We start from the raw sequence: 25,651 nt of genomic DNA on the forward strand, positions 1-25,651 counted from the left end.
AGTGGGAGGACCAAATCCAGCACTTCTCAATGGAGCTTCCTTCGTAGCTCCTTGACCTTCTCATCGATCGTGTCTGCTGTAGGAAAGACCTCCAACAATGTCCTAGGACTCATGGCTTTGACCTTCGCTCGTATGTTAGACCTTAGTCCACTGAGGAAGGTGCTGTAGAGGACTGTCTAACCAAGCCAATTTCAAATTCTCTAAAACTTTTCTTGATAAGCTAAAACCGTGGTCCGTTGAGATAGCTTTTAGTCAAGATTGCTTGGAAGTCTTCATACTAGAGGTGTAAATGAGTTGAGATTGAGCGATCCGCCTCTGGCTCAGGCTCAAGCTCGGCTCAGCTCAACTCGAGCCAAGCCCGAGATGAGCTCGATCATAAAATGACCCTACCATCAAGTCTCATTCAAGCCAAGCTGGACCGAGCTAGATCAAACCCAAGCTGAGCAAAAGAAGAAGAAGAAGAAGAAGATTGAGGCCCATGGTATCCGCCAGAGAGCTGCGTGGCGGAGGTGCTGATCCACTTCGATGTGCTAGAGATTTGCCGGCACTGCCGCTGCTTGATGAGGCGGCATCGCAACGGCTTGTCATAACCGAATGAGGACGAGGGCAGGTGGCCGCACCGCGATGGTGGCTTGGCGAAGGAGGATGAGGGAACGAGGTGGCATTAGCACACCATGGTGGAGGTGAGGATCTGGAAATGGGATTTGGGGATTGGTGTTTTTCTCACCCCTTTTATACCGAGCCTGAGCAAACGCAAATTCATCCCAAGACAGAAACGGTTGAGTTCATTGTGCCACTAGTAACCATCTGATCTTGACATCCTCCACGTGGAACGATACTATTAGGACCTTCTAGTGGTATTGGGTTCCTTGGTAAGTGAACAACTGATCCTCTCAATTGAGCCAGTCTAGTGCATTGCCTCCAGCGAACTTGGGGAAATCGAGTCGTGTGACCCAAACTTGAACCCCTACAAGTGGCCCCATCTTCATGGATGGCATGTCCTCGTTCACCTCATGGGTCCGCTGATGTGATCCGGGTCTCATTGGATCAATTCACTGCGACATTGGGCTCGATTGATCGAATCTATTTATCTTTTAATTATTTCATGGTGTAAGCCTTTTAGGTGAGTCTAGCTTAGTCATGTGACCTATTAAGGGAGGTCCAAATTAGTCATGACAGCCCTTAAGGCAAGTCTAGTTAAGTCAAGTAAGACTTTAAAGCATTGAGAAAGACTTTAAGGCTAGTGGGACTCGTTGTAACCGACCTCTATATATAGAGGGGTTGAGCTCCTTTGTTAAGCATCCAAGCATTGAGAAAGTATTATAGCCTTTAGTTAATCTTAGGAGTATGAGTAAGATAACCTAGGAGTAGAAGTAAATTAATATCCCTTCATCACCGCCATCGCTGCCCATCATCTTTCTCACCATCATCACCGCCATCACCCCTCCTTCCACCCTCTCCATCTACCATCATTCACCCTAATCAAAGCCCACACTCCCTTGTTGCGGAAAATCTCTAGTGGTTCATAACAATTTGGTATCAGAGCTGTCATAATCCTCAGACCAGATGACAATCACACGAGGGATGGCAGCAAGATTAACTGATGATACTTCTACGGTCAGGGATCCACCACTTGTGACGACTACCTGACTACCTAGAGAACAAATCCCGCACTGGAACCGCTGACCCCACCACCCTTGTCATCTCAGCCGGAGGTGCTTCAATCCTTGGAATCAATACAAGCATTCATAACTGAGATGGTGTTTGCTATTCACGAACTTCGTGATGACCGGACTTCATGAGCACAAATAGAGAGAGAGGAGTGTTGCTACTCCCGAACCCATAAGCGCCGAACCGATTGAAGAGGAGGATGTCATAGGGTTTGGGGTGGACTCGTCCCTTGGGCGTGCACACCAATGGACGAACCCACCAGGGTTAGGCGGGTTAGGCGCACGAGATGGAGTTCGACACACTGAAACTCCACCCCATCCAATGGCTAGGGCTTAGTCTGACCCGACGGTGCCTAGGGCTTGGCCTGAACCACCTGTGCCTAAGGCTTGGACCGAGCCACCCACAGCTAGGGTCTGGCCTAAAATAGAGCGGGATAGACCCGGGCATGAACCGCCTACACCAAGACCAAAGCTTGAGCGACCCGCGGCCAGAGATTGGTCCAAGCCACCTATGGCTAGGGCAGGCAATGGTTCGAACCCATGGGTCATGTAGTCGATGCCATAGTGGGGGCCCCCTCTAGTTGGCCGAAGGGACCTACGCGGGGAACAAGGACATGCCATCCCTGAAGACAGGCCATTTGTAGGGGCTGAAGTTTGAACCATACGACTCGATTTCCCCAAGTTCACTGGAGGCAATCCATTAGACTAGCTCTATTGAGCAGATCAATTCTTCACCTACCAAGGGACCCTAGACCACCAGAAGGTCCTAATAGCCTTATTCCACTTAGAGGCTTCAAGGCTTAGGTCCAATCCTAATTGATTTTGGCATGACGTGAATGGACTTCGAGTATGAGGGGAGACCAATTCGACTTAAAGGGTTGCTGTCAAACACTAGAGCTAGCCTTCAAGCTAACTGGGTTACCACAAGCCGACAGCCATGGCTTGTTGATGCGGTTGATCTCAACCACAAAGAAACCGAACCCAGGTAACACAATAGCCTCTGATTTAGACTCACTTCTCCAAGGGTTTAATCAAGTCTTTAAAGAGCTGCCTGGACTACCACTGATCCGAGACCACGATCATTGGATTGAGATCACACCGGGAACCAGACCAGCAAACGTAATGCCTTATCGGTATCCACATGCCCAAAAGGATGAGATCACACAATTGGTACGAGAGATGTTGGACAAGGCATCATTCAGCCAAGCCATAGCACCTACTCTTCGCCAGGGCTACTAGTGCGGAAGAAAGACAACTCATAGTGCTTCTGCATGGATTACCGAGCACTGAATGCCATCACCATCAAGGACCGGTATCCGATAATGGTTATCGAGGAATTATTGGATGAGTTAGCTGGTGCCACCATCTTCACCAAGCTAGATTTGTGAGCCGGCTATCACCAAATCAGGGTCTGAGGAGCCGACGTTCATAAGACACGGGCATTACAAGTTCATTGTAATGCCCTTTCGCTTGACAAATGCCCTGGCAACTTTGGAAGGGCTGATGAATGATGTATTTCGCCCACTCCTTCGATGGTATGTTTTGGTGTTTTTTGACGATATCCTCGTTTTCAATCAATCGAGAGAGGAGCACATACACCACCTACGGACAGTCATTGACATATTATAGGCGCACAGGCTGAAGGTGAAGAAAAGCAAGTGCCTTTAGGGGCTACCACGAGTTGAGTACCTAGGGCACTTCATCTCTTCCACAGGTGTGGAGGCTGATCTCGCGAAGGCGGCTTGCAGGATGCGTTGGCCACGACCAAAGACGCCCAAGGAGCTCCAAGGCTTCCTCAACCTCACCGACTACTACTGTCAATTCATCCAAGACTATGGGAAGATTGCAGCCCCACTGATTGCCCTACTCTGCAAAGGTAGGTTGGAGAGGGACGATAAGGCAGAACGTACATTCGAAGAACTTAAGCAAGCCATGACCGAGACGCCTGTGTTAGCCCTACCAGATTTCACCAAGACCTTTGTTATCGAGTGTGACGCATCAGGGTTAGGGATCAGCGCAATTTTGATGCAAGAAGAGTGACCGATAGCCTACATGAGCAAGGCCCTCTTGCATTGGGCTCGATTGATCGAGTCTATTTATCTTTTAATTATTTCATGATGTAAGCCTTTTAGGCAAGTCTATTTAGTGACGTGAGCCATTAAAGCAAGTCCAAATAAGTCATGACAGCCCTTATGGCAAGTGTAGTTAAGTCAAGTAAGCCTTTAAGGCAAGTCCAATTTAAGTCATGTAAGCCTTTAAGGCAAATCCTAATTCAAGCGGTTTGAGCCTTTAGGGCTAGTCGTAGTGGTACTTGTTGTAACCGACCTCTATATATAGAGGGGTTGGGCTGCTTTGTTAAGCATCCAAGCATTGAGAAAGTATTCTAGCCTTAAGTTTATCTTAGGTCGGTTAGGTAGAAGATTGATCACATAAAAAGTGGTCTAACAGACCAACGGGAGATTCGACTTGGGATCTGCATTCGAGTTGATGCTGCACTTTCCAAACTTCTCACCTTGAGGACAAGGTGGTCGAAAGCGTAGTGGAGTGATGTGATCCGGGTTTAATAGGATCGATTCACGGGGACATTAGGCTCGATTGATCGAGTCTAGTTGTCCTTTAATTATTTCATCATTTGAGCCCTTAAGGTAAGTCTAGTTAAATCAAGTAAGGCAAGTCCAATTATGTTATTAAGCCTTTAAGGCAAATCCTAATTCGAGCTGTGTCAGCTTTTAGGGCTAGTCACTGTGGGACTCATTGTACCCAACCTCTATATATAGAGGGGTTGGGCTCTATTGACCATCCAAGCATTGAGAAATTATTCTAGCTTTGAGTTTATCTTAAGAGTTAACCTAGATGTATAAGTAAATTAATATCCCTTCATCACGGCCATCACTGCCCATCATCATCCTCACCATCATCACCACCGCATCCCTCCTTCCACCCTCTCCGTCTACCATCATTCACCCTAATTGAAGCCTACACTCTCTTGTTGCGGATCATCTCTAGTGGTTTGTAACATCTGCCACATGGAGGGGTGCTCCACTATGGCATCGGTTTCATGACCCCATGGTTCGAACCATTTCCTACCCTATCCATAGGTGGCTCGGGCAAATCTTTGGCCACGGGTCGCTCAAGCCCTATTCTTGCTGCAAGCCGTTCATGCAGGGGTCTACCCTGCTCTATTTAATGCCAAACCATAGCTGCGCGTGGCTCGATCCAAGCCCTAGGCTCAAGTGGTTCAGGGCAAGCCATTGGTGTTGTCAGGTCAAACCAAGCCCTTGCCGTTGGATGGGTGGAGTTTCAGTGCACTGAGCTCCATCCTGTGCGCTTAACCCTGGTGGGTTCGGCCATTTTGGTGCACGCCCAAGAGATGGGTCCACCCCAAACCCTACAACATCCTCCTCTTCAACCGGTTTAACGCTCATCGGTTTGGAGCCACAACACTCCTCTCTATTTGTTCTCGTGGTGTCCATTCATCACGGAGTTTATGAACAGTGGACACCATCTCAGCCATGAATGCATGTATTTATTGATTGCAAGGATTGCAACACCTCCGGCTGATCTGTGGAGAGTGGTGGGATCAACGATTATAGCGATGGACATGTGTTCTCGAGTAGTTGGGTAGTCGTCACCGACGGTGGATCCCTGACCATAGAAGTCTCCCCGGTTGCACTTGCCGCCATCATTCACCCTAATCAAGGCCTAAATTGGACTCAATTGATCGAGTCTATTTATCCTCATTATGTTAGCCTTTTTGGGAAGTCTAGTTTAGTCATGTGCTTAAGACAAGTCCAAATAGGTCATGACAGCCTTTGAAACAAGTCTTATTAATTCAAGTAAGCCTTTAAGGCAAGTTCAATTAAGTCAAGTAAGCTTTTTAGGCAAGTCTAATTAAGTCATGTAAGCCTTTAAGGCAAATCCTAACTCGTGTAGTCTCAGCCTTTAGGACTAGTCCTAGTGAGACTCAGTGTACTCAACCTCTATTTATAGAGGGGCTGAGCTCCTTTATTAATCATCCAAGCATTAAGAAATTATTCTAGCCTTGAGTTTATCTTAGGAGTAAGAGTATGATAATGTAAGATTAGAAGTAAATTAATCTCCCTTCGTTATTGCCATTGCTGCCCATCATCTTCCTCACCATCACCAGTGCCATCATCCCTCCTTCCACCCTCTCCATCTGCCATCATTCATCCTAATTGAAGCTTACACTCCCTTGCTGCGGATCTTCTCTACTTTGTCCGTAACAATTTGGTATCAGAGCCATTGTTATCCTAAGACTGGATTACAACCACACAAGGGATCCACCGCTACCGACAACTACTAGACTACCCAAGAACACAAGTCCACCACCGGAACCGCCGACCCCACCACCCTCGGTAGCTTAGTCCGGAGGTGCTGCAATCCTTGCAATCAATACAAGCATTCATGGTTGAGATGGTGTCTGCTATTCACAAACACCGTGATGAACAGACACAAGCACAAATAGAGACGAGTGTTGTGGCTCCTGAACCAATGACTTCTAAGACGATTGTAGAGGAGTATGTCATAGGGTTTGGAGTGGACCCATCCCATAGGCATGCACACCAATCAAACCCACCAAGGTTAGGCGCACGAGATGGAGTTCGACGCACTAAAACTCCACCACATCCAATGGCTAGGGCTTGGTCTGACCCGACAACTCCTAGAGCATGGCCCGAACCACCCGCACCCAAGGCTTGGACCAAGCCTCCTATAGCTAGGATTTGGCGCGAAAAAGAGCAAGGTAGACCCTAGCATGAACCGCATGCAAAAGAACAGGGCTTGAGCGACCTACATTTAGAGATTGGCCTAAGCCACCTATGGCTAGGGCAGGCAATAGTCCAAACCAATGGATCATGGAGCCGATGCCACAGTAGGCCCCCATCCACGTGGCAGAAGGGACCCACGCAAGGAACGACGACATGCCATGCATGAAGATGGGCCAGTTGTAGGAGCTCAAGTTCGAACCATACAACTTGATTTCCCTAAGTTTCCTGGAGGCAGTCCACTAGACTAGCTCTATCGAGAGGATCAGTTCTTCACCTACCAAGGGACCCCAGACCACTAGAAATTCCTAATAGCCTAGTTCCACCTGGACGATGTCGCGATCAAATGGTTCCAAGCGGCACAACCAACTCAACCATTTCTGTCTTGGGATGAGTTTGCATCTGCCATATGTACTCCTCGATTTGATCCGAGTATGAAGACTTTCAAGCAATCTTGATTAAGCTAACTCAGCGGAGCAAGGTCCAAGCTTATCAAGAAGACTTTGAGAGAATTTGCATCGTGTAACGGCTTGGTCAGACTCAGCCCTCCGCAGTGTTACGATCCGACCATGTGGGTTAGTTAAGTCAAGTCAAGTCTATTTATCTTTTAATTATTTCATGATGTAAGCCTTTTAGGCAGGTCTAGTAATGTAAGCCATTAAGGCAAGTCAAAATTAGTCATGAGAACTCTTAAGGCAAGTCTAGTTAAGGAAAGTCCAAATAAGTCACGACAACCCTTAAGGCAAGCCTAATTAAGTCAAGTAAACCTTTAAGGGAAGTCCAATTAAGTCATGTAAGCATTTAAGACAAGTCCTAATTCGAGTCGTGTCAGCCTTTAGGGCTAAGTCCGAGTAGGATTTATTGTACCCCACCTATATATCTATAGTGTGGCAGGGTTTCTTTGTTAATCATCCAATAATCCAAGTATCCAAGAATTGAGAATTAATTGAGTTATTTTCTTATTACCGTATTTACCACTTTATCATAGTCGTTAGATTATTTTTACCTTTTTAGGGGTAGATCATAGCCGTAGATCCTCCAAAGTTTTCAAACCCTAGCCACCTCCTACCTCCAGCAGCCACCTCCTACCTCCAGGAGCCACCCTACAATACAGCCGTCCACTGGTCGCTGGATATCCCTCATCAGGAATCCTCATCGGTGGTGAAGGAGATGATCCGAAACCGCGAATTTCGACACTTGGGCTGCCTTTCACCAGCTCCCTTTGCAACCACCGTGAGTCGGCAACTAAGAAGAAATCGCATATGGCCTCCAGCGATCTTCTACCATTCTCCTCGGTCAATCGACAGTCGACCACGACAGCTTCGTCACCGGTGATGACGTTGCAGCTCCCTGCCAAGCTACAACTCAAAAGGAGAAGGCCACAATCTTCCACCCATGGCAGCTGAAAGTGCAGATGTGGCTGGACATCGAGGAGAAGAAGTTGAGGAGCAACAACACGTGGAGGACACTATGGCCGAAATCTCCCTCCACACCTATTCGGGGACAGCTGCACCAAAGACCTTGCGGGTGAACGGTGTAGTCAAGAAGACCACAGTGAGAATCTTGATTGACACCGGGTCCACCCACAACTTTATTGACCTGAGGCTCCTTAGGAAGATTGGGCTCGAGTCTGAACCCACGGAAGGGTTCGATGTGACGATTGGAGATGGCACCACATTGCGAGCGGATTCTATTTGTGGAGGTGCAGAATTGAAGGTGCAAGGCCAAACTTTCACATTGGATCTTTATCCATTGGCCTTGCAAGGTGCCGATATTGTTTTAGGGACCCAATGGCTTCGGAGCTTGGGGCCCGTGACCTTTGATTTTACAAGCCTCACATTGACTTTTTGGAGAGATGATCAGAGAGTGTTGTTGGATGGAAGTAAACCGCTGCTTGAACTTCCAAAAGAAAGGGGGCTCGCTTCTTTCTCGGCACCCACTTTTCCTTTCTTTTCAGATCTACGAAGAGCCAGTGCAGAGGATAGTGATCTGGTCCGACTCATGGAGGAGTTGAGAGAGAACCCCTCAAGCAACCCCGAGCACGAGGAGCGCAATGGGTTAGTACTAGAGCATGGACGAATTAAGGTACCCCGAAACGAAGAGCTACGGAGGCTATTGATGGCACACTTCCATGATACTCCTATAGCAGGTCATGAAGGGGTATTACGTACTTACAAGCGGCTGGCCCAAAACTGTACTTGGACTGGGATGAAGACGGACGTGAAGAAGTATGTGCGTGAATGTCAAATCTGCCAACGAGCCAAATCGGAGGCACTCAAGCCTAGCGGGCTACTGCAACCACTACCGATACCAGAGCGTATTTGGGAGGATATCTCCATGGACTTCATTGAGGGGCTGCCGGAGGTTCGAGGACAATCGGTGGTGTTTGTTGTGGTGGATAGACTGAGCAAGTATGCACATTTCATAACATTGTCTCACCCGTTTTCAGCAAAAAGGGTTGCTGAAATTTTTGTTCGGGAAGTGGCACGCTTGCATGGGATGCCTAGGACGATCGTGTCAGACCGGGATCGCATCTTCATAAGTGAGTTTTGGTCCGAGTTCTTCAGATTGCAAGGGACTCAAATCAATCTTAGTTCAGCTTATCACCCCGAGACGGATGGCCAAACCGAGGTGGTGAATCGTGGACTAGAGCAATACTTGCGATGCTTTGTGGCGGATCGACCAAAGGATTGGGTCAAATTTCTTCCCTGGGCTGAGTGGTCATACAATACCGCTCATCACTCAAGCATTGGCATGACCCCATTTGAGGCGGTTTATGGGCGCACTCCCCCTGTCTTGCGTGCCTACGATAGACTCGCGGCGACGGATAGGACTGAGCTTGACTTGGAGCTTGCTGATCGAGATGAAACATTGAGACGGCTCAAGACTCACCTAGCCACAGCACAAAACCGCATGAAGCAAAAGCATGACAAAGGCAGACGTGAGCGAGAATTTGAGGTGGATCAATTGGTGTTCGTTCGAGCTCAACCGTATCGACAATCCACATTGAGGCCAATTTTGAACCAAAAGTTGGGATACAAGTACTATGGTCCGTACCGAGTGCTACAACGAATCGGTCCAGTAGCTTACCGATTGGACCTACCTGAAGGAACCAGGATACATCCCGTCTTCCATGTCTCGGCATTGAAGGCCCAGATCGGGCCTAACCATGTAGTGGGTTCGACCTTACCCGAACCAATGGAGGAAGATGGCTCCAATGAGCCGGTTCGAGTCCTAAGTCGTAGGAGAAGACGCCAAGGATCCAGATTAGAGACTGAAGTGCTGATTGAGTGGCTGGGCAAACCTACTGACGAGTCTACATGGGAGCTAGAGACAGACATCATGGATCGCTTCCCAAATTTCAAACCTTGAGGACAAGGTTGCGGAAGCGTGGTGGATTGATACGATTCGGACTTCACCGACGTCGTCTCGAGTTTGGATTTGTTTTAGGATAAGATTGAGTTTTAGGATAAGATTGTGTTTTAGGATAAGATTGAGTTTTAGGATAAGATTGTGTTTTAGGATAAGATTGAGTTGTTGGTTAGCCTATAAAAGTATGTGTAGGGCAACCAAAATTTATTATTGATTATTGAGAATTGAGTTTGCCTTGCCTCCTTCGTCTTCTTCGCTCCCGTTCCCTCAATCTCCCCGGCGACGCCGCTTCTAATCTCCCTCGACAGGCCAATCACCCTAGTCCCTTAGGAGTGGCCCTCTTCTCCCCCTTCTTCCAATTTATCCATCGCTATCCCTAACCTTTCCATCATCCATAACCCTTCCACCATCACTTTTCCACCGGTGCCACCCCATCAACACCGGCCCTCGACAATCCACCATTACCTAGGATTTCGTGCCTTCATCCACGGAATCCAAAAACAGAGTATCCTGACGTTCGTCCACTAAACGAACGATATCTCGAGATCCCCAACTCCGATTCGCCTGAAACTAGATCCGTTGGAAAGCTCTTTTCCGGGCCTACAACATATCAAAATTTCACAGCGATCCAACGGCGGGATATTTCGGGATCTTATCTCAAAGTTCCGTGCAAGATCGTAACAATCTGGTATCAGAGCCATAGCACCAAAAGAGGGTTCGTATCAAGCTGGTATCAGAGCCTATAGCCGAGGAAGGATCGTATCATAGTGGGTTTGATCAAGAAGCACCGAGTTTCGATTATCGACTCAGACAGCACACATAATTTCAATAATGAGAATTTGGTGTGACAAATTAGGTTGCGGATGACTCCAACCATCGGGTTCGATGTTGATGTGCCTCATGTTGGGTCATTGGCTCCTAGTTCTGGGCCAATTACTCGTTCCAAGTTCAAGGCTTTCCAAACTACTCTTGAGCAACTCCTTGTAGAGAAAATGGGCGGTATAGAAGACTTGACAAAGAACAAAGAGGAGATCAAGCATAAAGGGACCACTTTGCTCGTTTATGAGACTAACTAACTTGGGTTACATCTGTGCATGATTCAGCCTATTTTAGGACCAAAAGAATATGGATTAAGTTTTCATTTTTCGTTCATGTTTTAGTGTCTTTTCAATTCCTTGACTTAGTAAGTGTGCTGGCCATTTATTATCTTTTGGGATGTGTAATCTGTTTGGCCTTGAAAAGGCTTGTTTTGGAAGTGGAATGGACATGAAAGGAGTTCAAAAATTCTCTTGCTTAAGAGTCAAGAAATTCTTATCTAAACCTTAGTTTAGTGGCGAATTTATCAATTCTTATCACTCACCTTCTTCTCCTTCTTGAGTGTGGCGAATTACCCTAATAGAATTTGTTTGTAGCATTCCAAACTTATCAAATTGAGGCTGTTAGTTCTTTTTTTTTTTAATTACTTCTGAAGCTTTGTGAAGGCCCATCAGGTGTAGCCATCGGAGATGGCACAGTCTTGCGGACCGAGAGTAGGTGAGATGGAGTTGACGTGCAGATCCAAGGTGAGATGTTCCGATTGGACGTGCACCCACTGGCACTCAAGGGGGCCGATGGTCTTAGTTCAATGGCTTCAGGGCTTAAGTCCAATCCTAGTTGATTTCGGCATGATGCGGATGAACTTCGAGTATGAGGGAAGACTAATTCGACTCAAAGGGTTGCGGCCGGACCCTAGAGCTAGCCTTCAAGCTCTAACTGGATTAGCACAAGCCGGCTAACATGGCTTGTTCATGCGGTTGGTCTCAACCACGGAGGAGCCGAACTCACATAACACAATAGCCACTGATTTGACCTCACTTCTCTAGGGGTTTGATCAAGTCTTCGAAGAGTCGCATGGACAACCATCGATCCAAGACCATAATCATTGGATTGAGATCACACCGGGAGCCGGACCAGAAAACATGAGGGCCTAGCAGTATCCACATGCTCAAAAGGATGAGATCACATGGCTGGTACAAGACATGTAGGACTAGGGCATCATCTAGCCAAGCCATATAGCAACTACTCTTCGTCGATGCAACTGGTGCAAAAGGACAACTCATAGAGATTCTGCATGGATTATCGACCACTAAATGGATGATCACCATTAAGGACCGATATCCGATACCGGTTGTCAAGGAATTATTGGACGAGTTAGCCAGTGCCACCATCTTCACCCAGCCAACGCCACCCATGACGAGTATTATGAGTTCCTTGTAATGCCTTTGGCCTGACCAATGCTCGGTAACTTTTCAAGGACTGATGAACGATGTATTTCGCCCACTGCTTTGATGGTCTATTTTGGTGTTTTTCATGACATCCTTATTTGCAGCTGATTGAGAAAGGAGCACCTACACTGTCAACGGATAATCATTGAGATACTACAAGCACATGGGCTGAAGGTGAAGAAAAATGCAAGTGCCTTGGGGGGGCAGCCACGAGTTGAGTACCTGGGGCACTTCATCTCTTCCACAGGTGTGGCTACCGATCTCGCAAAGCTGACTAGCATGTTGCGTCAGCCAAAACCGAAGACGCCCAACGAGCTCCAAGGCTTCCTCGGCCTCACTGGCTACTACCAACCGATTCATCCAGGGGTACGAGAAAATTGCAGCCCCACTGACCTCCCTACTCTGCAAAGACGGGTTAGAGTAGAACGACATGTAACGCCCTCGGTCGGCATAGGCACGTGCACGCCCACGCGTTCAGACGGCACGCACAGTGCACGCAATAAGTTGAGATGGGCCCGTCAAGCACAGATATTCTCCTATACACATATAATCATGACATCATCAAATAAAACCTGCTAACCTATTCATGATCACATAATCCCATCACCAAATAAATCATACTACTAACCAAATAGACTTGTTGAAAAATGAATATCCAAGTCCATAATAATATACATTAGACAACTATATAATCTGGCAGGACCCACACAGGCCACAACAAACCATCAAGATACAACTAAAACGACTAATATAAGAGTATGTCATGATTCGACATGTATTATACAAATCATCGTCTAATACAAAAGAGTACAAATATCAAATACTAGTACAACTCAATTTCTATATAACCTATTATCTATATCGTCTCGCATCTATAGCTCACCTCATTTTTGCTCTAAAATATTTCATCAAGATATCTCAAGTCGGTATCACATACCATAATATATGTGGGGGTTAAAAAAAGAAATAAAAAAGTCATGAGCAAAAGGTTTAGTGAATATACCTTACCCTAAATCATTGATGCCAAACAGATAGTAAATCATGTATTGGATATTATGAATCAGAAAGCAACATGATGCCATGTATGAGCATGTATATATGCCTCGCGTCGTGGGGTCGATGGTGCAATCCCGTTTGCAATGGCTGCCCTTATCGCCCATAATTCCCACATCATCTCCATCATCATCTGGTTGTTGATGGCCATTTGTTCGGATAGAGACCCCAACACGGCTTGAACACTAGGTTCTTTCGTATTCCGATTAGATCGGGTGGTTCCGCAAGTGGAAGTCCCCACCCTTAGGCTCTTGTGGTTGTCATAGGAAGCGCTTGTCCGAGGAACGGTGGCTCTAATACCAAACTTGATACGATCTACCCTTAGGCTAAGGTTCGATATCTTCCAATTCTCTGATTTGGACTGGATTTGGCATGGAACTTTGAAATAAGATCCCGAAGGATGCTGCCGATGGATCGACGTGAAATTTGGATATGCTGTAGATCCAGAAAAGAGCTTTCCAACAAATCAAGTTTCAGGTAAATTGGATGTGGGGATCTCGAGATGTCGTCTGATTAGTGGACGAACATCGGGCGGGTCTGTTTAGGATCCGTGGATGGAGGCACGAGATCCTAGGATGACGGTGGTTGGATGTGGACCGACGTTTGTGGGGTGGCACCGATGAAAAGTGGTGATGGAAAGGTTATGGTTGATGGAAGGGTTAGGGCAAGTGTTGGATAGATTGGAAGAAGGAGAAAGAGAGGGCCGCCCCTAACGGTCTAGGGTGATTGGCCGCTCAAGAGAGGTTAGAAGCGTCATCGCCGAGGATTGAGAGAACGAGAGCGAAGAAGAACAACGAGTCAAGGCAAAACTCAATTCTTCAATAATAATCTTTTGGTTGCCATCCACATTCCTTTTAGAGGCTAACTCAAACAACTCAAAATGAACGCTAAACAATACAATTTCGTCGACCGCGTTCGAATGCGCCCGACCGCGTTCGAATGCGCCCGACCGCGTTCGAACGCACCGAGTTCGCTCTTCTATGGATTTGCGAACGCGATGTAGGCGTTCGAACGCGCATGTTTCCCATTTCTCTGGATTTGAGAACGCAATGCAAGCGTTCACATTGTGTTCGAACGGGGCGTTCGAACTCACAATGCACACTCTCACAACCCATTCATAATCACGTTTGAATTCACTCCACCCGCGTTCGATCGCGATTTACAGAAAACTTATTTTCTTGAAAATTAAACATTAAAACAAGAAACAAAGACACTCCTAAAGTGAATCCATACTTGAGACGATAACGGTGAAGTTCGAATCGTATCATACACATCATGTCACAAGCTCAGGGTATACCCTGTCATACGCTAAGAGTATCTCTATAGATAAATCATACCTTGCCATATGCTAAGGGTATCTCTGTAGATATTTCATACCTTGCCATACGCTAAGGGTATCTCAAAAGAAAGTAATCATACCCTGCCATACGCTAAGGGTATATCAATGATTATTGTACCCTGTCATACGCTAAGAGTACAACTATCAGCCATCACTATACTCTACCATATGCTACGAGTATGTCCAGTACTAGTCCAGACCAGATACCGTTCCAGCCATCACATCATATCACATCACATCACATGCGCATGTACTTTTATGATTTCCTACACATGATATATCATATATGCATATACAGTACTGCAACAGATCATGCAACTCAGGAATTTAGGTGGTAAAGAAGCCACGAAAAAAATGATGTAATGCAGACTCTAACAGTGTATCTAACACATGCATACTCCTGCTAGTCCATCACATGCACACTCATGATAGAGATCATCCCGACATAAAACCATAATAGTATAATCATCTTCAATCATCTCTATATATCACCAATGTACTCAAATCCCACATTAGCCTAATCAAAATGCATGATAAAATATACTTGACTGAAATCATCTCTATATAAAGTCATATAATCATGCTGGAGGCCAAAATATGCATTTACATAATATATAATATATCCTAATTTGAGAAAGGCGCCTAGGGGATAAGACTACTCACCTCTGATCAGAAAACCCCAACACACATATCTCTCATGTCCGTCAATCAACTGTCACACATCACTAGCAAGGTCCATGGGGTCTCAAATAAGAGGATTGGAATCTAGGCTGCGGCGGTAGCGGCAGCGACAGCGATAATGGCAGGCTGGCGTCGATAAGAGAAGGGAAAGAGAGCTGGAGAGAGAGAGGTGATTGAGAGAGAGAGGAGGGTAAGAGAGAGAGTTAGAGACTGTTAGAGAGAGAGCACTAAAGAGAGAGAAGGTGGTGAGGGGTGCGGTGGTGACGACTGCGACGGTGAGAAGCAGTCAGCGAGGAGAGAAAGAGAGAGGTGATAGAGAGAGAGAGGAAAGTAAGAGAGAGAGAACGAGAAAGTTAAAGAGAGAAGGTGGTGAGGAGTGCGGCGGCGACGACGACTGTGAGAAGCCGTTGGCGAGGAGAGAAAGAGAGGTGATAGAGAGAGAAGGTGGTGAGGGGTGCAGTGGTGATGAAGGCGACGGCGAGAAGCCGTTGGCGAGGAGAGAAAAAGAGAGGTGATAGAGAGAGAGAAAGAGAGGAGGGTAAGAGAGAGAATGAGAGAGGGAACGAGCAAGTTAGAGAGAGAACGAGCGAGTTAGAGAGAGAGAGCTATAGAGAGACACGGTGAGGCGGGGTTGCGGCGGCAACGGTAGCAATGACGGCGGTAGGGCGGCGTCGGCAAGTGAAGGAGAGAAAGAGAGGAGGGTAAGAGAGAGAGAGAACGAGAGAGTTAGAGACAGAGCACTAAAGAGAGAGAAGGTGGTGAGGGGTGCGGCGGCGAGAAGCCGTCGGTGAGGAAAGAAAGAGAGAGGTGATAGAGAGAGAGAAAGAGAGGAGGCTAAGAGAGAGAGAACGAGAGAGTTAGAGAGAGAAGGTGGTGAGGGGTGCGGTGGTGACGACGGCGACGGCGAGAAGCCGTCGATGAGGAGAGAAAGAGAGGTGATAGAGAGAGAGAAAGAGAGGAGGGTAAGAGAGAGAGAATGAGAGAGTTAGAGAGAGAAGGTGGTGAGGGGTGCGATGGCAACGACAGCGATGGCAAGAAGTCGTCGGAGAGGAGAGAAAGAGAGAGGAAGAGAGGGAATGAGCAAATTAGAGAGAGAATGAGCGAGTTAGAGAGAGAGACGGTGAGAGCGGGTTACGGCGACGATGGTAGCGACGATGGCGGTAGGCCAACGTCAACAAGGGAAGGAGAGAAAGAGAGCTCGAGTGAAACACCCAAACCTAAACTGCGTGGGTAAATAAAAAGGCACCAACCTACTCCTCGCTGCGGCGGTGTCGGCGGCGATGGCGACCGTAGCAGGCCGGTGTCGATAAGAGAAGGGAAAGAGAGCTCGAGAGAGAGAGGAGGGTAAGAGAGAGAGAACGAAAGAGTTAGAGAGAGAGCACTAACGAGAGAGAAGGTGGTGAGGAGTGCGGCGGTGACGACAGTGATGGCAAGAAGCCGTCGGCAAGGAGTGAAAGATAGAGGTGAAAGAGAGAGAGAGAGAGAGAGAGGAGGGTAAGAGAGAGAGAATGAGAGAGTTAGAGAGAGAAGGTAGTGAGGGATGCGACGATGGCGATGACGAGAAGCCTCGGTGAGGAGAGAAAGAGAGAGGTGATAGAGAGAGAGAAATAGAGGAGGGTAAGAGAGAGAGAGAACGAGAGAGTTAGAGAGAGAAGGTGGTGACGGTTGTGGCAGCAATGACGGCAATAGCGAGAAGCCGTCGGCGAGGAGAGAAAGAGAGAGGTGATAGAGAGATAGAAAGAGAGGAGGGTAAGAGATAGAGTGAGAGAGGGAACAAGTAAGTTAGAGAGAGAACGAGAGAGCTATAGAGAGAGACGGTGAGGGGGGGTTGCAGCGGCGACGGTAGCGGTAGGCCGGCGTCGGCAAGGGAAGGAGAGAAAGAAAGAGAGAGAGAGAGAGAGAGAGAGAGAGAGAGAGGTTGTAGGGGGGCGGGGGTGAGGCGGTGGTGGCAGCGACGGTAGTGGTAGGCCGTCGTTGACGAGAGAGAGAGAGAACGAGAGACCAAAAGAGAGGGAGAGAGATTTAGAGGGAGAGAGAGAGGTGGTGGAGGGGAAGGGCAGCAGGTGCGGCAGCGGCGAGGCCCGTCGTAGCTAGCTAGCCCGACCCGGTTGGTCCGGCCGGCAGTTGTGGGAGCACATGGCGCCCTCAACGTGCGCCCACAATTTGCATGGCACGAGCTCGTGCCATACAACAAAATTTTAGTGGAGGAGGGGAAAGACAGCAAGTGCGGCGGCGGAGGGGACCGCCGCACTGGGCCGGGCCAGCAGTTGTGGGCGCACGTGGCGCCCTCAACGTGCACCCACGAGCTCATGCCATGCAACAAAATTTTTTTTGTTATTTCTTTTTTTATATTTAATTTATATATTATTAATATTATTGTTATTAATATTAGTATTTTATTTTTTTATTTTTTTTTTATTTTTATCTGGGTTATTACATAACAAGCCGAAATGGGCATTCAAAGAACTCAAGCAAGGCATGACCGAGGTGCCCGTGTTAGCCCTACTAGATTTTCCCAAGACCTTTGTTGTCGAGTGTGATGCATCTGGGTCCGAGACTAACGCAATTTTGATGCAGGATGGGTGACCCATAGCTTATACAAGCAAGGCCGTCCCACAGCAATCACACCAATTATCAACGTACAAGCAAGAGATGTTAGCTGTGGTCCACACTATTAGCAAGTGGCACCCATACCTGATGGAAGGCAATTCATAGTGCGCAGCGATCAAAGAAGTCCAAAACTTGCTGGTGAAGATAGAATCTCGGTCCAACATAATAGAGTGTGGAAACCCATGGAGGCGAACCACTTCGTGTATAAAAGCTTCTACCACTGTCCGAGCTGTGTAAAGAGTTAGCGCGATGAAATGCGCGTCGTTATACAGGCGGTCAACCACAACCATGATGACAGATTTTCTCCAAACCATTGGCAGACCTTCGATGAAATCAAGTGAGAGATCCTCCCATATTTGATCTAGTATGGACAGGGGCTGCAGCAGGCCATCGAGCTTGGTTGACTTAGTCTTGACCTATTGGCATGTATCACAAGCCTTGACATAGGCTCGCGAGTCCTTCCTCCTCCCTGTCCATCTACAACTGCATTTAAGCCGGAGATAAGTTCTAACCTTCATAGCTGGCTGCTAAAGAGTCATGGAAGTAGCTAATTAAAGCTCCTCTAGGTTCAGCATTTGTAGGCACCATAATGTGCCCTTGGATCAGAATCAGGCCAATCAGAATCAGGACCATAATTAAAGCTCCTCATGGTGTGGTCCGGTTCAGCCTGATTTTGCTCAATTTGAAGTTTGATCCCCTATTGAGGTGGCAGCCTTGATTTAGAGTAAATGTAGGATCGGATAAGGCTGCTAGTTCAGCCAGTTCTGATTGCCTTGAAACCCTCTAAGCTTCTTGGGTGTTCTAGGCTTAGACCAGCTCACCATGGCTGAAATTTTCTCCGAATCCGCCTCTACACCATTAGCTAAGATTATGTGGCCTGGATAATCAACTCGAGGTTGAGCCCAGGTACATTTGGTACTCTTGACTAGTAGGCCATGCAAGTACAAGATCCCCATTGTAACACTGGAACCCTAAACACGTGCATGGCACGAGCCCACAGGGCACGTGCGTAGCACCTGAACATTTGGTTAGTTACTGATAATCAAATAAACCTGTATCAACATCATAATTTTATCCACATCATCTAAACTAAGAATTACTCAAGTCTAACTGTCAACAGCAAACAGATAACCCTATTTGGGCCCCACACAGGCTACAACACATCATCAAGAGCTTTTCACAACTACATATACACAACGGTAGTACATACATAATTATACAAGTACAAAGTCATCTGCTAAAATAAAAGACAGATACAAACACACTTTGGAAGATGTACACTAATACATCAGATAAGATAACTCATCTAGCATATAACACTAACCACACTCTACTCCTCACTCATCGACAAGACCTCTAAGGGAGTATCTTGCTCCTCTCATTCACTTAGGTTTTTGGAAAAGAGAAAACAAAAAGAGTCATGAGCTGAAGGCTCAGTGAATAGACCTTACCCTGAATTAGTGAAGCCAAACAAAGAATAAATAAGTACTGGATAATATAAATCAGAAAGAGTATTATGTCATGAATGAGTATTTGAATGTTCCTCAGTAATACATAATTGATAAAATCATATAATCATGCTCGAGGCCAAAACATGCATGTACATAATATATAATATAATCTAATTTGATAAAGCGTCTAGGAGATAAGACAACTCACCACCACTGCAAATGCCAAACAACCATTCATTTACACTATTATGACAACAATCAAGTCTCGATAGCTAAGTCCACAGGGTTTTGAACTCGGGTGTCGGGATCTGAAATTATTTATAACAAATAATGTCAGTCTTTCTATTAAGTAAAATTAACCTGGCTAGAAAATAATTTCTTATTGTAATCATGTACTCTTCATTCCTATATTTGTTTTGTTTATTTATTGACCATAATTATTATTTAATAGTGTATTAAAAACATAATTATCTGCCCATTATTCTCTTTAATAATTAAGAAAAATAAGAATTAAGTTACTGCAATTAATTACGCAAGAATATACGTATACAACCCTAATAATTATTATTACTTACCTAGGATTAATGTAGTAATTTATGTTGCAGGTATTTTATTAAACATGATATAATTCGATTTATTTACTAACTATGGCGTAATTAGATTTAATTAATTTATATGAATTAAATACATTAGCTTAACTAAACTAATTAAATAATTAATAACAAAATCAATTATCATTAAAATAGTATCAATAATATACATATATACATATATATATATATCTACATATATACATATATATATATATATATATATATATATATATATATATATATATATATACAGTACTGGGCTTACCCCAGCACCTTGACCTAGCTGGTGGTGTGGCGAGCCCAGCACCTTGCAACGAGAGGAGAAAGAAGGGAAGGAGGAGGAGAAGAAGAAGAAGAAAAGGATGAAAAGGAGAAAGAAGAAAGAAGTACGAAGAAGAAGAAGAAGAAGGTTGGGCCGAAGGGGAGGGGTACGGCCACTGGTGGCCACTCAGCGGCTGGCCTCTTGCTGACGGCTCAAACTTCCGGCGATCCCGAGAGGAAGCCGACAAAGAGAGGGAGAGAGAGAGAGAGAGAGAAAGAGATGGAGGGAGGCTCACCGGCGTTAGTGTAGGTGGCGATGGCAGCGGCAGGCTGACGGAGTGGCGGCAGTAGTAGATAGATAGATAGATAGATAGATAGAGAGAGAGAGAGAGAGAGAGAGAGAGAGAGAGAGAGAGAGAGAGAGAGAGAGAGACTGAAAGAAAAACAGAGAGAGAGAGAGAGAATTAAGAGGGAGAGACGGTGGGGAGGGAGGCCGCGGCGGGGCCCACCATGCCAGCTGGCCCGGCGGAGCGGATGGCGCCCTCCCCAGCTGCCACTGCATAGCACGAGGTTGTCGTACCATGCAGTGAAGAAGTTTTTTTTTTTAGGTTGTTACATTTTCCTTCCCCCCTTATAAAAATTTCGACCCCGAAATTTACATACCTCTAAATAATTTTGGATATTTGGATCGTATCTCATCCTCACGTTCCCAAGATGTTCTTCTACTGGATGGTTTCTCCACAAGATTTTTACTAAAGGTATAACTTTGGTTCTTAGTACTTTATCTCTTCTAGGAAGGACATTCACAGGTTGCTCTTCGTATGATAGATTTTGCTGCAACTGAACTAATTCATAATGAATCACGTGCGATGGATCTGATATAAATTTTATTAATATTGACACATGGAACACATTATGAATTTGTGCTAAGTCAGGTGGTAAAGCTACTCTATAAGCTACAGGCCCCACTCGTCCAAGAATCTCATAAGGTCCTATATACCTAGGACTTTAACTTTTCTTTCTTTCCAAAGCGAGACACACCCTTCTAGGGTGAAACTTTTAAGAATACTTTGTCCGCAACCTGAAACTCCAAATCACGCCTCCTATTATCAGCATAACTTTTCTGTCTATTTTGTGCTACCTTCATATGTTCTCTAATTGTCTTTATCTTCTCAACTATAGCTTGCACTAGTATTGTGTTTTCAACCTTCTTTTCTCCAACTTCTTCCCAATCAATTGGTGATTTGCATTTCCTGCCATATAACGCTTCATAGGGAGGCATACCAATGCTAGCATGATAGATGTTATTATAAGCAAACTCTATCAATGATAAATATTTGTCACAACCCAATCCAAAATCAATTACACATGCTCTCAACATATCCTCTAATGATTGAATAGGACGCTCAGATTGACCATCTGTTTGAGGATGATAAGCTATACTAAACTGCAGTTTTGTTCCAAAAGATTGATGAAACTGCTTCCAAAATCTGGACACAAAACGAAGATCTCTATCTGAAGTGATACTAACAAGAATTCCATGGTGAGCAAAAATTTCATCTCTAAACAAGATAGCTAACTTTTCCATTGAATCAGTAGTACTAACTAGTAAAAATTGTGCTGATTTGGCTAGTCTATCAATAATCACCAAATTGCATTCTTCCATATTTGTGTCTTTGGTAATCCATATTACAAAATCCATATTAATATGTTCCCTTTTCCATTCAGGAATCTGCAAAGGTTGTAATGCGCTTGTAGGCCTCTGATGCTTAATCTTGACTTGCTGACAAGTCAAACACCTAGCCACAAGTTCCCTAATATTTCATTTCATCCCTTCCCACCAAAATTTCTTTTTCAACTCATGATACATTTTTGTTCCCCCGGGGTGCATAGCATAAGCAGAAGTGTGATCTTCATTTAAAATTTCATTTCTAAGTTCTTCACAGTTAGGAACATACAATCTACCTTGAAAATGCAGTATCCCAGTAGAGTCTATGGAGAAATCTGGTTTACCGGAATTATGTACTTGTTTCACAATTTGCATAGTCTTAGTATCAGTCTTCTGAGAAGCATTAATTCTATCTATCAATGTAGGTTTGACAGTAAATTGTGCTAGTAAACCAACTCCACTTCACTTGGTCACAATTGGAACTTCTAGCCTTTGCAAATCCTTAAGTATCATAGTTTGTTGGGTAATTAAAAATGCTAGACTCCCAGCTGACTTCCTACTCTGGAACAACATTTGCTTTACCTGGATGATAATTTATGATACAATCATAATCCTTCACTAATTCCAACCATCTATTTAAAACTTTTATGATCTGTAAAAATTTGACATTTTTCCCCATATAGATAATGTCGCCAAATTTTTAAAGCAAACACTACAACAGCCAACTCCAAATCATGAGTTGGATAATTCTATTCATAAGCTTTCAACTGTCTAGATGCATATGCCACTATATTACCATTCTACGTTAAGACACAACCCAATCCCTTGTGTGAGGCATCACAATACACTTGGAATCCTATTCCACCACTACAAGGAATAATCAGAATTGGTGCACGAGTCAATCTTCTTTTTAATTCCTAAAAACTATTTTCAACACTCTTCATTCCACTCAAACTTTTGATTCTTCCGAGTCAACCCGGTAAGAGGCATAGCTATCTTTGCATATCCTTCTACAAACCTCCTATAATATCCAGCCAGACCAAGAAAACTACGCACTTCCGTGATATTAGTTAGTTGACTCTATTTCAGTACAGCATCTATTTTGGACTGATCCACACTGATCCCTTCCTGTGATACTACATGTCCTAGAAAGACCACTTGATCTAGCCAAAACTCACATTTTGAAAATTTGGCAAATAACTTCTTTTCTCTCAAGATCTGGAGAGTTAACCTCAAGTGATACTCATGTTCTTCCTCACTAGTTGAATATATTAGTATATCATCAATGAAAACTATTACAAACTAATCCAAATAAGGTTGGAAAACTCTATTCATCAGATCAATGAAGACAGCTGGAGCATTGGTCAATCCAAATGGCATGACCAAAAATTCAAATTGTCCATGTCTAGTATGAAAGGCAGTTTTAGAAATATCCTCCTCACGGACTTTTAGTTGATGGTAACCAGTCCTCAAGTCTATTTTAGAGAATACTCTAGCACCCCTTAACTAGTCAAACAAATCATCAATGCGAGATAGAGGATATTTATTCTTTATTGTCACTTAGTTCAGTTGTCTATAGTCTATACACAACCTGAGTGTTCCATCCTTCTTCTTAACAAACAGAACAGGCGCTTCCCAAGGTGAGACACTAGGTCTTATAAAGCCTTTCTGTAGTAGTTCTTCTAACTGTACCTTAAGTTCCTTCAATTTTATTGGTGCCATTCTATAGGGAGCTTTAGAAATAGGTGAAGTATCAGAAGCTAAATTAATTGAAAAGTTTACTTCCCTATCCAGGGGTAATCCGGGGAGATCATCTTGGAAAACATCAGGAAACTCTCTAACAATTCGGACATCTTCTAATTTGATCTTTTTATCAGTATTTTCTGACAGGCTAGCTAAGACACCTGTGCATCCTTTCTTTAATAATCTGCAAGCTTCAAATGCAGAGATTATCTCTATAGGGTTGTTGGATTTATTGCCCTTAATTCTATATTCTGCCCCATCAGCTAAATTCATCACAAATTTCTTTCTATAACAATCAATGTTGGCATGATATGCAGCTAACCAATCCATCCCCAAGATAACATCAAAATCTGTCAACTCTAGTGGCAAAAGATCTACTTTGAACTCCCTATCCCCAAAGCTAACTGTGCAAGATTTATAAGCAGAATCAATAACAACTGTCTCTCCTACTGGTGTGGCAATCAACAGAATATCCTCTAAAGGTTCCATTAGTATATCGGCATGGCAAGCAAAAGAACTTGAAATAAAGAAATATGTGGCACCAGAATCAAATAAAACTCTTATTGTATGAGAAAATAAATTCAAAGTACCTATGGTCACATCATTAGATGCCAAAGCGTCTTGCTCCGTCATCGTGAAGATCTGACCATTCCTAGACTTTTGCCTAGGCTGAGAGGGTCCAGCCCCTCCAGTTCCCCTACCTCACATAGCAGCAGTTGAGGCCCCAGAAGGAGTAGCACCTGAAGATACCCTAGCGGCAGGGATGAAAGTGGAGGCGACCCGAGGACAATTACGATGCATATGACCCTGCTGTCCACACCCGAAGCATAAGAAAGGTTTGCGACACTCACGAAGCTGATGGCCAAACTTGCCACATCCATAAACAAGGCCGACTATGCCCTGATGATCCCCTAGCCATCCCACCTCCTCTACCACTAGATGATGGCCCAATCACACTAATCTGTGAAACTGCTTGGCTGAGTCCCCCAGATACTCGTGAATCTGATCGATTTAAATGAACCAGCACTGTAACTCCCCCGATAAGGATGATAGGAAGGGCGACGTTGTGATTGAGAAGACGGTAAGCTCTGGCTAGCAAAAAGAGCTCTAGAACTCCTGCCTCACCCAGATTATGTCCCAGATCTCCGAGCATCCATAGCCCTCTTCTCCCGAATCACCCCCTCAAGTGCCATAGCCCTCTCTACTATATTAGCATAAGGAATGAGGCCTACTGCCTCCAAGCTCTGACGTATAGCATAATTCAGCCCATGTTTGAAACGTCGAGCTCTAGCTACTTCATTTGGAACTTGATGGTGCACAAAATGGGCTAAAGCATTAAATTTGGCCTCATATTCTACCACCGTCATAGGACCCTGATGTAAATACAGAAATTCTTCTTCCTTCTTTTCTTTCCTCTAGGTTGGAAAATGCTTTTGATCAAAGTCATCAAGAAATAACTCCCAAGTGATGACTAAGTCCCCTATCCTTGATTTTATTAGTCTCTTTGTGGCTTTCTACCATTGTTCTACCTCACCTCTAAGCATAAAGGTAGGAAAGGCTACCTTTTGCTGATCATTACATCCTAGAGTATCCAACATTTTCTCTATGTCCAATAACCATCCACTGGCCACCAGTGGATCAACACCTCCATTGTAAATCGGGGGTTTAACTGAATAAACTTATTTAAGGTGATGCCCGCTGTAGGAGGTGGCTCAGAACTCTCTGCTGATATGCTAGCTCATCTACTTTGAAGGATTTCCTCAATAAGTCTTTCTTGACTGTCCAGGAGGCGCGAAATAGGATCATAACCCTCTATAGATGGAGGAACTTCTGGGGTTTCAGTAGGGGCCTCAACTGTGGAGATCACCCTAGACTATGAACCTCTGTAACGGGGCGGCATCTTTCTGTACAAATAATCAAATTCATCAACTGATTAGTGATCAAATAAACTTCTAAAATTTATCTCTTGCATAACCCTAAGATCACAATACTTCCCTAGACTCAAAGTGACAATGTACAAAAAGCTCTTGATGATATGGCGGATACTTAATAAACCTAGGCTCTCATACCACTCTAAAATATAACACTCAGACCCTAAACACGTGCGTGGCACAAGCCCACATGGCATGTTCATAGCACCTGACCATTTGGTTAGTTACTG

At 44.9% G+C, this 25,651-nt stretch overlaps 2 protein-coding genes across 2 annotated transcripts; one reads left to right on the top strand and one right to left on the bottom strand.

Moving 5' to 3' along the window:
* The first annotated feature begins 2,519 nt into the window (after positions 1 to 2,519).
* LOC140801159 (uncharacterized mitochondrial protein AtMg00860-like) lies at positions 2,520 to 3,710 on the top strand. The gene is made up of 2 exons (XM_073156162.1): positions 2,520 to 2,655; positions 3,385 to 3,710. The coding sequence occupies exons 1-2, from the start codon at positions 2,520 to 2,522 to the stop codon at positions 3,708 to 3,710; spliced, it is 462 nt and encodes a 153-aa protein (XP_073012263.1).
* Positions 3,711 to 18,341: 14,631 nt separating this feature from the next.
* Positions 18,342 to 24,123, bottom strand: LOC140801160 (uncharacterized). Its single transcript, XM_073156164.1, has 2 exons — positions 23,530 to 24,123; positions 18,342 to 18,470 (listed from the first exon to the last, which is right to left on the bottom strand). The coding sequence occupies exons 1-2, from the start codon at positions 24,121 to 24,123 to the stop codon at positions 18,342 to 18,344; spliced, it is 723 nt and encodes a 240-aa protein (XP_073012265.1).
* Between the last annotated feature and the right edge of the window lie 1,528 nt (positions 24,124 to 25,651).

Source organism: Typha latifolia, chromosome 14 (genome assembly GCF_019914945.1).
Source record: "Typha latifolia isolate L0001 chromosome 14, TyphaL0001v2, whole genome shotgun sequence".
Classification (NCBI taxonomy): Eukaryota; Viridiplantae; Streptophyta; class Magnoliopsida; order Poales; family Typhaceae; genus Typha; species Typha latifolia.